The sequence below is a fragment of the Lepus europaeus genome, chromosome 8 (genome assembly GCF_033115175.1).
Source record: "Lepus europaeus isolate LE1 chromosome 8, mLepTim1.pri, whole genome shotgun sequence".
In the NCBI taxonomy this organism is placed as follows: domain Eukaryota; kingdom Metazoa; phylum Chordata; class Mammalia; order Lagomorpha; family Leporidae; genus Lepus; species Lepus europaeus.
This window is the reverse complement of record NC_084834.1, coordinates 102,217,996-102,232,327: the sequence shown is the minus strand read 5'-3', so window position 1 is coordinate 102,232,327 and position 14,332 is coordinate 102,217,996. Positions and strand designations below refer to the sequence as shown.

The following is a 14,332-nucleotide window of genomic DNA, read 5'->3' as shown; positions in this document are numbered from 1 at the left end:
TTGGATTCAACTGGCTAGAATTTTGTTGAGGATTTTTGCAGCTATGTTCATTAGGGAAATTGGTCTGTAATTCTCTTTCTCTGTTGTCTCTTTCTCAGGTTTAGGAATTAAGGTGATGATGCTGGCCTCATAGAAAAAATTTGGGAGGATTCCCTCCCTTTCATTTGTTTTGAATAACTTGAGAAGAAGTGGAGTTAATTCTTATTTAAATGTCTGGTAGAATTCAGCAGTGAAGCCATCTGGTCTTAGGCCTTTCTTTGTTGGGAGGGTCTTTATTATCGATTCAATTTCTATCTTGGTAATGGGTCTCTTTAGGTTTTCTGTGTCTTCATGGCTCAATTTAGGTAGGTTGCATGTGTCCAGGAAGCTATCCATTTCTTCTAGCTTTCCCAGTTTGTTGGCATACAGTTCTTTGTAGTAACTGCTGATGACAATTTTTATTTCCATGGTGTGTTGTTACATTTCCTTTTTCATCTCTAATTTTATTGATTTGAGTCTTCTCTCTCCTTTTTTTGTTAGTTGAGCCAATGGTATGTCAATTTTGTTTATTTTTTCAAAAAACAGTTCTTCATTTTGCTGATCTTTTGTATTTTTTTTATTCAATATTGTCGATTTCTTCTCTAATTTTAATTATTTCTTTTCTCCTACTAGTTTTGGGTTTGGTTTGCTGTTGTTTTTCTAGATCCTTGAGATGCATTGATAGCTCATTTATTTGATGCCTTTCCAATTTCTTCATGTAGGCACCAATTGCTACAAACTTTCCTCTTAACACTGCTTTTGCTATATCCCATAAGTTTTGATATTTTGTATTATCATCTTCATTTGTTTCCAGAAAGTTTCTGATTCCTCTTTTGATTTCTTCTATGACCCACTGTTCATTCAGGAGCATGTTGTTCAGTCTCCATGTGTTTGCGTATGTTCTAGAGATTCCTAAGTTGTCTTCCTTATTCTTGTTTCTTGAATTTGTACATTTGCTGTTCGGTATTTGTGGAGATATTTGTTGGTTTCTTTGTTTTTTCACTGTGACAGCTTTTATCTTTGTACTATTCCTCTGTAGATTAGTGGAGTGTCTGCTTTCAGTGAATATCTAGAGGTGTAGGGTGAATGTGGCCAGGGATCTCTATTCAGCTCTCCAGGGTAAAAGGGTGTGTCTGAGGTGGCACACCCAGGTTTGGTGTGGTAAATTTTTTTTTTTTTAATCAGAAGGGAAGTTTGTTCTTGTCTGTTGGTGTATATTCAGCTGAGCTCCTCTCCTCAAAGGAGACCAAAACCTGGGCGCTTGCCCCAGTGGGCATATTATTATCTGCTCTATCACAAGAACCACACAAATGATCTGTACAGTCCTCAGTGTAAGTTCAAATTCCCCAGCAATGTTCCTTGCCAGGTAACCAGGGAGCCCTGAGCATGTGGAGCCTTCCACAGCGACTGCCCAAAATCCAAGCCACACCCTGAGTCCTCTCACACAGCCTCAGTATTTTCACAGTCCAGGCACACAAGCCTCCCACAGTCACAAGCACCCAGCCCCTTGTCTGTTCTCCCCATCAGACTCTGGAGTCTCTGCTTGGCTGGTTGCTGGGTGTGGACATGGGCTAGTGCAGCTGTTACACATGTCCAAAATGGTGACTCCTCTGTATCAGCTTGTTACCAGACACCATCGTGGGGGAATCAGGGAGAGATAAACATGTCCACCTTTGCTTTTCCTCTCCTAGTTTGGCAGGTACACTATCCCCCACAGGCCCCAAGACAGGTTCCCTATAGGCTCTTCCTGCAGCTTTTTAGCCAATGGCTTGGGCTGCTGTGGTCTGGTCTCACCTCACTCTCCAACACTGGTGTGGAGGCTCTTGGCTATTGAGTTAATGAGTTGTGCATGTCCACGCACTCCACATAGGTCCACTGTGTCCCTCCAATTTGCATAGAGTTTCCTCTGCTGTTTTCTCCCTAACTCTTCCCTGAGACAGCACTCTTTCCACTTTTTAAACTCTCTTCTCCTAGACTAGAACTGCAAGCTCCCTCCCTACTCTGCCATCTTAATCCCAACCAATATGAGAATGTTAATACCACCAATTTTCTTGCAGTAACAGTGCCCTTAGAGTCTCACAGTGGCAAAAATAACTCCTCACAGCAGGAATAACATCAGCCAAAGACCCAAATATGTCCACAATTTCAAAAACTCAATACAAGTAGGGCTAGTGCTGTGGCAGAGTAGGTTAAGCCTCCACCTGCGGTGCTGACATCCCATATGGGTGCCAGTTTGAGTCCTGGATGCTACATTTCTGATCCAGCTCCCTACTGATAACTTGGGAAGGCAGTGGAATAAATCCTTAATAATAAAGAAATACAGGTATATCAAGACTTGATGAGAGAGAGAGAGAGAAAAGAAGAAGGAGGAGGAAGAGGGGGAGGAAAAGAAGGAGAGGGAGGAGGAGGAGGAAAAGGAGGAGGAGGAGAAGAAGAAGAGGAGGAGGAGGAAGAGGAAGAAGAAGAAGAGGAGGAGTAGGAGGAGGAAGAGGTGGAAGAGGAGGAAGAGAAGGAAGAGGAAGAAGAGAAGGAAGAGGAAGAAGAAGATGAAGAAGACATTAGAAAAAATACATAGGAGATCCAGATTGCAAAATTACTGGATATGGACTCAGAAAAGTTTATTATTAAAGAGTCAAGAAGCAGAGTGAACCAAACTGTAAACTGTAAGAAAAGAATCAAATAAAATGCTAGAAATGAAAAATATTTTCAACTAATAAATACTAGAATTTAACAGATTAGAGACAGCTAAAAGAGAGTTAATGAATTGTAGAACAGATCAGAAGGAAATATCTAGAATTAAACATGAAAAACCAAAAGGATAAAAAAACACAAGGGGTGGGTATTCAGCAGTAGTTTAAATGTTGCTTGGGATGCCTCCATCCCAAATCAGAGTACCTGGGTTTGTGTCCTGCTTTCAAATCTGAGTTCAGCTTCCTGCTAAATGTGCATCATGGAAGGCAGCAGTGATGGCTCAAATACTTGTTCTAACACTGAGAGCCAGAACAGTAGAAGCCTGTCTCAAACATATTAAATGTAATTAACACCCAACCTAGAATTCTACATCTTGTGAAAATAAGTCTTTCTTTCTTTCTTTTTTTTTTTCTTTTTTTTTTTTTTTTTTTTTTGACAGGCAGAGTGGATAGTGAGAGAGAGAGACAGAGAGAAAGGTCTTCCTTTTTGCCGTTGGTTCACCCTCCAATGGCCGCTGCGGCCGGCGCATCTCGCTGATCCGAAGCCAGGAACCAGGTGCTTCTCCTGGTCTCCCATGTGGGTGCAGGGCCCAAGCACTTGGGCCATCCTCCACTGCCTTCCCGGGCCATAGCAGAGAGCTGGCCTGGAAGAGGGGCAACCGGGATAGAATCCGGCGCCCCAACCGGGACTAGAACCCGGTGTGCCAGCGCCGCAAGGAGGAGGATTAGCCTGTTAAGCCCGGCGCTGGCCTGAAAATAAGTCTTTCAAACACAAAACAGAATAAAGACTTTTATCAGACTAACAAAAATGAACACCATTTCTTAATAGAAGATCTGCTTTAAAGACAATAATGTTCTCTAGGGGCCAGTGCTGTAGCAGAGCAGGTAAGGCTGCTGCTTGAGATGCCGGCATCTCATATAGGCGCCAGGTCAAGCCCCAGCTGTTCCACTTCTGATCCAGCGCCCTGAAAAGGTGCCTGGGGGCCCCTGCCACTCAGGTGTGAGACCTGAAAGATGCTTCTGGCTCCTGGCTTCAGACTGGCCCAGCATTGGTGGGTTAGGCCACTTGAGGAGTGAAGCAGCAGATGGACGATCTCTATCCATCTCCCCTCTCACCCTGTAAACTCTGCCTTTCAAAGAAATAACAATCTTTTTTTTTTTTTTTTTTTTTTGCCAGGCAGAGTTAGACAGTGAGAGAGACAGAGAATTATAGACAGTGAGAGAGAGAGACAGAGAGAAAGGTCTTTCCTCCGTTGGTTCACTCCCCTAATGACCGCTACAGCCAGCGCTACGCCGATCCAAAGCCAGGAGCCGGGTACCTCCTCCCAGTCTCCCATGCGGGTGCAGGGACCCAGGTACTTGCACCATCCTCCACTGCTCTCCCAGGCCACAGCAGAGATCTGGACTGGAAGAGGAGCAACCAGGACTAGTACCCGGCGCCCCAACTGGGACTAGAACCCGGGGTGCCAGTGCCACAGGCAGAGGATTAGCCAAGTGAGCCACGGCGTTGGCCGAAATAACAATCTTAAAAAATTAAAATAAAAAAGAGGGCTGGCTCTGTGGCACAGCAGGTTAAAGTCGTGGCCTGCAGCACCAGCATCCCGTCTAGGTGCGGTTTGAGTCCCAGCTATTCCACTTCTGATCCAGCTCTCTGCTATAGCCTGGGAAAACAGTAGAAGCTGGCCCCAAGTCCTTGGGCCCCTGCACCCATGTGGGAGACCCAGAAGAAGCTCCTGGCTCCTGGCTTTGGATCAGCTCAGCTCTGGCTATTGCAGTCACTTGGGGAGTGAATCAGCAGACGGAAGACCTCTCTCTTTCTCTCTCTCTCTCTCTCTCTCTCTCTCTCTGGCTCTACCTCTCTCTGTAACTCTTTCAAATAAATAAAAAGTAAATTTAAAAAATTTTTTAAAAAGAATGTGCTCTAAACACAAGGAATATGAACTCAGATGGAAATTCAAAAATGTAGGAAAGATAGAAGAGTAATGGGAAGGATACATATTAGGTATATCCTAACAAATACTGACTGAATAAAACGAGGAGATATTTAAGTACATTTAGATCTAATTCATGACAGCAATAATACATATTTCCCTGTTGAAGGGAAGGAAGCTAAGGAAGGGGGTAAACTACAGTTAACATTTCTAAGATTCTTGCATTATAAAAATAACCATTTGGGTATTTGTAAGTCAAGTTGATTTTAAACTGCAATATCTAGTAATAATCTCCAAAAGACTAGCAAAAAAACGTATAATGAAAGAATTAAGAGAGAGGCTGGCGCCGTAGCTTAACAGGCTAATCCTCTGCCTTGCGGCACCGACACACCGGGTTCTAGTCCTGGTTGGGTGCCAGATTCTATCCCGGTTGCCCCTCTTCCAGGCCAGCTCTCTGTTATGGCCCGGGAAGGCAGTGGAGGATGGCCCAAGTGCTTGGGCCTTGCACCCGCATGGGAGACCAGGAGAAGCACCTGGCTCCTGTCTTCGGATCAGCGAGATGCGCCGGCCGCAGCGGCCATTGGAGGGTGAACCAACGGCAAAAAGGAAGACCTTTCTCTCTGTCTCTCTCTCTCACTATCCACTCTGTCTGTCAAAAAAAAAAAAAAAAAAAGATCAAAAAAAGAAAGAAGAAACCCACAAAGGGTTAAACAGTGTTCAGGGACTAGATACAATACTACAAAGATATCCATTCTTTCCAATTAGGTCTACATAGATTCAATTAAATTCCTCGAGTATTGTATGAAAATTGATAAGATGATTCTAAATGTGTTAGTACATAAAAATGCAAAGTGACAAAAATAATCAAGACAATATTGCAAAAGAAAGATAAAACTTACAAACTATAATAAACATGACTGTAGGATATTGATGCAAACTTAGACAAACAGATCAATGGAACAGAATAGAGTAGAAAAGTCATGCCTAAATATAAGAATATGTGGCAAAAGGATCATTCAGAACAGTAGAGAAAAGATGGTATTTTCAATAAATGTTTCTGGGACAACTGGATATCCATAAGAGAAAAATCATAATATTTGACTGTGCTGTATAGCATTAAGTAAGATCAATTCACTATGTGTTAAAATCTAAATATGAGGCTGGCATCGTGGCTCAACAGGCTAATCCTCCGCCTTGAGGTGCTGGCACACCGGGTTCTAGTCCCGGTTGGGGCACCGGATTCTATCCCAGTTGCCCCTCTTCCAGGCCAGCTCTCTGCTATGGCCTGGGAAGGCAGTGGAGGATGGCCCAAGTCCTTGGGCCCTGCACCCGCGTGGGAGACCAGGAGAAGCACCTGGCTCCTGGCTTCGGATCAGCACCATGCGCCGGCCGCAGTGGCCATTGGAGGGTGAACCAATGGCAAAAAGGAAGACCTTTCTCTCTGTCTCTCTCTCTCACTATCCACTCTGCCTGTCAAAAAAAAAAAAAAAAATCTAAATATGAAAGGCAAAACTATGAAGCTTCTAGGTGATTATATAAAAGGATATCCTACATTCTAGACAGGGAAAGATTTCTTAAACAGAACATAAATAACACCAACCATAAAAGATTGAAAATTAGACTATATTGAAATTAAACTTCTATTTACCAAAAGACAGCACTCAGAGAGAAAGTTCAGATTAAAGAAGACATTTTCAATACATATAACTGGCACAATGACTTATACTTAGGGTTATAACTGGGAAAAGGCTTCAGGGGTCTTCTGAGGTCTGAGGCTTTCTTATCTGATTGGTAACATATATATACTTTTTTATAATTCATTGTTTTGTACCTTTCTCTTCATGTCTGTTTAAGTTTTCAAAAAAATGAGTGAAACTAGACTACATTGGTTAGGAATGCATCACTGGTACACGTGATGAACATATTAGGATAGTGTTTACCTCAAAGAAGAAGGAAGGTCAGTGACAGGGAGGTACATGGAAAGGGCTGTTAGCAACACTGACCTGGACAAGAGTTCCATGAATATCTGTTTTGCAATAATTCATCAAGATAGAATTATTGCTTTGTGCAGCCTATATAAGGGTCATATTTCATGATTTGAAATTTTAAAAAAATACTCCAAATTTACAACTTATTGATGGAGACTAATGGCATACTGAGGAGAGAATTAGTAAACTAAATGACAAGTCAGAATAAACTAAGCAAAACAATACACACAAAAACAAATATAAAGAAAAAAAGGTAAGAGATACAGAGGATTCCGTGAGAATTTTAATTTATGTTAAGTGGAGCCCCAAAACAGAGAAGAAAGGGAATGGGCATGAGGGAGAATTTTCCAAAATTAATAAAAGAAACCATATCACACATTTATGAAGAACTAATGAATTCTAAACAGGAGTAATTAAAATACATTCACACTAGAAATAAAGTAAAAACTACAGAAAAACAAACTTGGAGGGAAAAATAAGTAGTTAGAAAACCAAACTAATTTGTGCTGTTCAGAACCAAGAATGCCTATTGCATGGATGGAGGAGGAAAGCAGCAGGTACCAGAGGAGGCATGGAGGGGTTTTGGAGGTGAATTTCACATTCTGTTTCTTGACTTAGATGCTGGCTATGTGAGTTTGCTCAGTTTTTGAAAATTCACAGAGCTCTAGGCCACATCTAATACAAAAGGGAAAATCAGTCTCCCCCATCAGACTGTTGCCATTCCAGAAAATGGCAACATCACTCCAAAGGGAGGCAGTTCCTGTGAAGGGCACCAGAGCAACTCTGAGGAGACTTCAGGCACATCAATGCAGAACTCAGTCTCAGAATTATGTGGTATTTGTATTGTCTGGAGAAGGATAAAAGTAGTAGATAATGTTAGACTTGAACAAATCCAGAGAACCACCAAAGCAGAAATACAATGTACAGTTTCCAAACTACTGGAGAAAGAAGGGGGAATAAAAGGTAAATGTAATCAACCTAAGGGAGGGAAATACAATGAAAAACGGGACTGGTTAGACAAACAGCGTGTATGAAGGTGGCAAATTTATAGTCAAAACACATTAGATATTATATTACCTGTAAACGAGCTAACTGCTCCAATTAGAAGACAAAAATTAACAAACAAGATAAAAGGGGGCCGGCACTGTGGCACAGCGGGTTAATGCCTTGGCCTGAAGCACTGGCATCCATCCCATAAGGGCGCTGGTTCTAGTCCCAGCTGCTCCTCTTCCAATCCAGCTCTCTGCTATGGCCTGGGAAAGCAGTAGAAAATGGCCCAAGTCCTTGGGCCCCTGCACCCATGTGGGAGACCAGGAAGAAGCTCCAGGCTCCTGGCTCCTGGCTTTGGATCAGCACAGCTCTGGCCGTTGCGGCCATCTGGGGAGTGAACTAGTGGATGGAAGACTTCTCTCTCTCTCTCTCTCTCTCTCTCTTTTTCTCTCTCTCTTTCTCTGCTTCTCCTCTCTCTGTGTAACTCTGACTTTCAAAAAAAAAAAAAAAGAAAAGAAAGAAAAAAACAAGATTAAAAAAAACAAATTGTATCTATATGTGTTCAGAAGAAACTCATCTAAACAAAGATTCAGAAAAATCAAAAGTAAAAATATGGAAAAATAGACACTGTGGAAACACCAAACAAAAATAAACTAATAGGACAGGCATTGTGGCATAGTAGCCTAAGCCGCTGCCTGCAGCAACTGGCATCCCATATGGGTGCAGGTTCAAGTCCCAGCTGTTCCACTTCCAACCTAGCTCCCTGCTAATGCACCTGGGAAAGCAGCAGCAGATGAACCAAGTTCTTGGGTCCCTACACCGACGCGAGAGAACTGGAAAATGTTCCTGGCTCCTGGCTTCAGATTGGCCCAGCTCTGTTTGGTGCAGCCATTTGGAGGGAAAACTACCAGATGGAATACCTTTCTCTCTGTCTCTCTTTCTCTCTATAACTCTACCTCTCAAATAAATAAAATATTTTTAAAAATACATAAATAAAATAGTGTAGCCTTAAGATCAAGACAAAATATTACTACTTCAAAAGAGTTATTTCATGATAACAAAAGATTTGATTCAATATGAAAGAAGAATAACTAATGTGGATGCACTAATTATATGGCCTTTCTGGTAACAAAGTTAATCATAAACTGAATGACAATGAAAAGCAGACAAATCAACAAACACAAACGAAGATTTTAATGCAAGTCTTCTCAGTACTGGATAGAACAAGCACACACAAAAATCAGTTAAGAATTTAAAAGATGTGTCAATGGAATTAACAAAGATGGCCTGATGGATATACATGGACTACTTTTTAAGCACACATAGAATTTTTTTAATTGACTGCATTCTGAACGAAAAGCAAACACTAAGAAATTTCAAAGGGGAGGGGACTGGCGCTGTGGCGTATCAGGTAAAGCCACCGCCTGCAGTGCCAGCATCCCATATGGGTACTGGCTCAAGTCCTGGCTGCTCCACTTCCAATCCAGCTCTCTGCTGTGGCCTGGGAAAGCAGTAGAAGATGGCCTCAAGTCCTTGTGCCCCTGCAACCGCATGGGAGACCTGGAGGAAGCTCCTGGCTCCTGGCTTCAGATCAGCACAGCTCCGGCCGTTGCAGCCAATTGGGGAGTGAACCAGCGGATGGAAGACCTCTCTCTCTCTTTGCCTCTCCTTCTCTCTCTATGTAACTTTGACTTTCAAATAAAATAAATAATTCTTTTAAAAAAATAAATTTCAAAAGAATAAATTCCTATACAGTATATACTCAGGTCACAATGTAGTTATATCACAAATACCAGGGGAGAAGAATATAAAAAACTTCTACATGTTTGGAAATTAAGACATATATTATTAAATAATATATTATTAATATTAATAGTATTAATTGAAATCCAATTAATAATATATCAAATAATGTATAATTAAGATATAAATTATTAAATAATATATTAATAGCTATTAAGGGAAATATAGCAGAACTGAGAAAATATTTTAAGCAATCAAGATTTCTGGGATATATACCATGTAGTCCTTAGACAGAAACATATCCTTAAGTGTATGTATGAGGGGAAAAAGGCTGAAAATTAAAAAAGCATCCATCTCAAGTTAGGAGAAAGAACTCCAAAACAAGTAAGAAGAAATAACAGAGAGCAAGAATTAATGAATTAGAATACAAATACTCAACAGGGATCAACAATGTTAAACTTGGTTCTTTCTAAAGATAAAATTGATAAATTTCCAGTGAGTTAAGAGAAAGAATGAGAGTACAGTAGACCTGAGACGGCTGTCCTTACAAAGGTCTACGTGCAAAATGGGCCCTGGACAAGCCTCTGGTAATCATCAGCAAGGTTCCCTCCCCTTCATTATCAGAACTGATCCAGTGGCTCACTGTGCAAACAACACTATGTATGCTGAATGCATGCATTCTTTCTGGGTGTCTAGAATCTTGGTCAGAACCAGAGAGTGCCTGCGTGGCTGACTACCAAAAATAAAATGCTTAGGGAACTATCTCATAGGTGCTGTCAACAACTCATTGCCAGAGGAAATAAGCACATCCTGTGTGACCCCACTGAACAGGACTCTTGGAAGCTTATGCCAGGTCTCCTGAAGAATTCACCAATGTGCCTTTTCCCTTTGCTGATATTTCTTTATATCCTTTCACTGTAATATACCATAGGCAAGAGTACAACTATACACTGAGGGTGCTGAGTTCTCCTAGTGAGTCCAGGCTGGAGCAGGGGGATCTTTAGGCTACCTAAAATGAATGATTGATAGGGTAGCCAGGTATTTACAGAGAGAAGGAACAAATACTTTTAAAATCATGTTTAGAGGCTAGTGTTGTGACACAGTGAGCTAAGCTTCTGCCTATGACACCAGTATCCCATAATGGAGAGTCAGTTCAAGTTCTGGCTGTTTCCAAATCAGCTCCCCGCTAATGTGCCTGGGAAAGCAGTGGAGGCTGACCCAAGTATTTGGGCCCCTGGCACCATATGGGAGCAACAGCCATTTGGGGTGTGAAGCAGCAATGAAGATAGAAGATCCCTCATGTTTACACCACAGGATAAATAAATTCGTATAGTCATTTTATTTCTTATTAGTGCCAAAAGAAATTTATACTTTAGACCTCATTATGAAAATAAAACAAATATAAAAACATGATAATAATTTTCTACAGCCATAACTTAACCTTAATCAAGAAATTACTCAGATTTTTTTCTATTAAATATATGCATCTACTCACCTTTAGTAACTTGATTTCTCGCATAGCAATTTTTTTAACCATTTTGTCATCATCACTTTCTAGGAACTTCTTGATGGCCACAATTCTTCCACTATCTTTATTCCTACACTTCATCACCATTCCATAACTCCCTTCTCCAACCAATCCAAGGTTCTCATATTTTTCCATTTTAATTTAAAGCCCGTAGGAATTTTTATTCCTATGGAAATCAATACAGAGAGTTAACAAGGTTTGGTATATTAATTTCCTCTACTGTTCCAGCCAAATAATTATTCCCTACTTGCTTTCCATATTAGAGCAATTGCCATGTTCATAGCTGTCCTGTGTCAACACAATTTCATAGTATTTCCCTGCCTACATTTCAAAATATTCATACATATCTCATAATAGACAACGCAAATGGAATCGAAACTATTAACCATAGTATTTTTACAATGTATAAGAGAGACAGAGAGGGAGAGATATAAATATTTCCCATCCACCAGCCCATTCCCCAATAACAACAGTCCCTGGCTGTCTTAAATTTAAATTACTAGGGCCAGTTTTGTGGTGCCAGCTCCTGCTAATGTACCTCGGAAAGCATTAAGATCATGTTTAGGGGCTGGCGTTGTGACACAGTGAGCTAAGCTTCTACCTGTGACAACAGCATCCTATAATGGAGTGCTGGTTCAAGTCTTGGCTCCTTGGCTTCCAAACCAGCTCCTTGCTAATGCTCCTGGGAAAGAAGCAGAAGATGGCCCAAGTGCGTAGGCCCCAGACACCCACGTGGGAGAACCAAATGGAATTCTGAGTTCTTAGCTTCAGTCTGGCACAGCCCCAGTCATTGCAGACATTTGGGGAGGAAACCAGAGGAAGGAAGATCTCTTTCTCTCTCTGTCCCTCATTCTCTGTCACTCAGCCTTTCAAATAAATAAAATAAAATATTTAAAAATAATAACAAGAAATTAAATATTGAACTACCAAATACAGTATGTCAAAATTACTTTAACTTGATTATTCACTGTAAGTTTGAGTACTGATCTGAACTTTGTGTTTTGAATAACATTTTATGATTTCTGAGTCAAGGCAATCCTAATAGAATCTTTCCAATGACTGATTAAGTTTTACTAACAACTGATGATGATCCAGCAATCGTTCTACTACATGTTTTGGTGCAGGGAAAAAATTACTTTAGTTCCAATACAGATTTTAATTCATAAGGTTTAGCTGGAATGCTATATAAAAGCTATTAAATCACATCTTTGAAGTTAATTTTTTTTTAAAGATTTATTTATTTATTTGAAAGGCAGAGTTACAGAGAGGCAGAAGCAGGGGGAGGAAGAGAGAGAGAGAGAGAAAGGTCTTCCATCTGCTGGTTCACTCCTCAGATGGCTGCAACAGCTGGAGTCGCGCCTATTCCATGTCAGGAGCCAACAGATTCTTCCGGGTCTCCCACATGAATGCAGGGGCCCAAGTCCCTGCACTCACGCGGGAGACCTGGAAGAAGCTCCTCGCTCCTGGCTTGGGGGATCAGCGCAGCTCCAGCTGTTGCGGCCATCTGGGGAAGACCTTTCTCTCTCTGCCTCTCCTTCTGACTTCCAAGTAAATAAATAAATATTTAAAAAAAAAAGTCTGACCTTCAAAAGAATGAAAACAATCCCAATCAACACCAACTCATTTCATTATTTCACTATCAGTTTTGACAGGAGCATCTACTATGAACCATTTACAGAGCAGTGTCCCAACCCCTCACTTCCCATACATATGACATTTTAACTTCCACTTAACTTCTAGTATATATTTGTAAATAAAATGTCTGTATTTGAAAAAAATTGTTTCAGTGTAATTCCCTCCTTCCTTGCCTTAATTCCCCCCTTCCGTTAGGAAAGCATGTTCTATTAAGGATGAGGTTTAGGGTAGCAATGCCAACCCTTCTAAAACACTTTGGAATTGATGCTCTCCGTATTTGAATATGCAAAGTGGACAGAAGTTACCTGAAGCCGGCACCGGCTTCAGGAGCAGGCTCTCTCTCAGGCATCTCTCAAGCTAACACCACGCAGGGGCCACCTCCAAGTCTGTTCTCCCCACAGTCTGCACTTTCGGACACACCCCATGGCACACAGAATCCTGAAGTATCACGTCCACAGAGCCCCTTGTTTTCTGAAACGCTTACTCATAAACTTTTAACTTTTCATCTCTTCTTGAATAATCCAAACACCCGCCTCACTCACCCAAAACAAAGCCAAACAAAAACCAACCCGGCCAATGTGGTCTTTCTGGACAAATGCCCTGTAAACCATACGGTTCTAAATACCAACAATTTAGGTAAAATACTGGACAATGCCATTCCTTTTATATATATATATATATACACATATATATATTTAACTGTATATTATTTATTATATATGTTGATTATATTATATATATATATGTTGATTATATATAGTTAAAGACAGATTGAATTCTGCAAAGAAAGCAACGAGCTAATCGGTTCTGTAAGTATTACACTTACTGTTTCTTCAAATCCTCTCGCATGGAAGGTTTTCAACTTAGGAACACATCTGAGGCGAAATGCATGTCGCTCGCAGGTCTAGAAGTCGCTGCCCTGCACACCAGCAGCCCCAGCGCCGCGGCGACAGCCCCTGCCGACGCAGTCCCGGCCCCCGGGGGAAGCAGGCAGGGAGGCCGAGCCGCCTCGGCCCGCCGGCCGCAAGCTCACAGCGCTCAGGGCCGCCGGCCGCATGCTGTCGTCAAGGCAACGGCCTCACTCCGGCCCCAGCCATGGGCACAGTCCCCCGAGAGGGACGCGTCCGCGGCGGGCAGCCACACGCGAGGAGGCCGAGGCCTGTGGAGAGATTGCCCGGGGTGCGAGGGCCCCGGCCTGTCTGCACCGCCGGCGCCCGGCCCCTGGAGTCGGCGAACCAGCACCGCTCCAACTAGCCCGGGGCGGAGGCGTTGGTCGCTGCTCTGCAAGGGGGCGGGCCCTCACACGCCCCGGCCCGCCCGAGCGCCGGCAGCCTCCCTGATTCTGATTGGCCAAGCGCTGTCGTCAGGCCCCGCGATTGGCTCGTCGTCCAGCAGCCCGCCCCTTCACCTGGGGCTCGGCTCAGTCTCGGCTCCCTGACGCGCAGACGCCTACACCACCCGGGCACACCTAAGTCCTCAGGTTGGGAGGCGCCCTTCTGCCTTCGCGCGCCAAGACTTCTGCCCGCTGTAACTGAGTGGGAGGCGATGTCTGCCGCCCCCCGAGAGGGTAAAGGTGGCGGGCACGGAGGCCTGTGGAGAACGCGGTGCAGTGTTTCGCGAAGTTTCCCTGCCCAGGGCGGGGAGCCGGCCTGGCGCCCTCACCCCTGCCTTCGGCCTGGCCGCCGTCGCAGGCTTCTGAAGCTTTTCTCTCACGGGGCGGCAGGGCCAGTAGGGGGAAGGTGGGACTTGAGGACGACAGTGTGGGAGATGGGTGCAAGGCAGGCAGGCGATGACAGACCTGACGCCAAG

At 42.9% G+C, this 14,332-nt stretch overlaps 1 protein-coding gene across 2 annotated transcripts in view; it reads right to left on the bottom strand.

The window, feature by feature from the left end:
• CDKL2 (cyclin dependent kinase like 2) overlaps window positions 1-13,524 on the bottom strand; it is a 56,465-nt gene extending 42,941 nt beyond the window's left edge. Inside the window, exons 1-2 of one of the 2 annotated variants that reach the window (XM_062198666.1) lie at window positions 13,350-13,524; window positions 10,856-11,054 (exon numbers count right to left, since the gene is read on the bottom strand). In XM_062198666.1, coding sequence (XP_062054650.1) covers window positions 10,856-11,023 — 168 coding nt within the window. In that variant the 5' untranslated portion in view covers window positions 11,024-11,054; window positions 13,350-13,524. The remainder of the gene's footprint in view (window positions 1-10,855; window positions 11,055-13,349) is intronic. The other variant, XM_062198665.1, reaches the window with a different exon arrangement.
• Window positions 13,525-14,332: the final 808 nt, after the last annotated feature.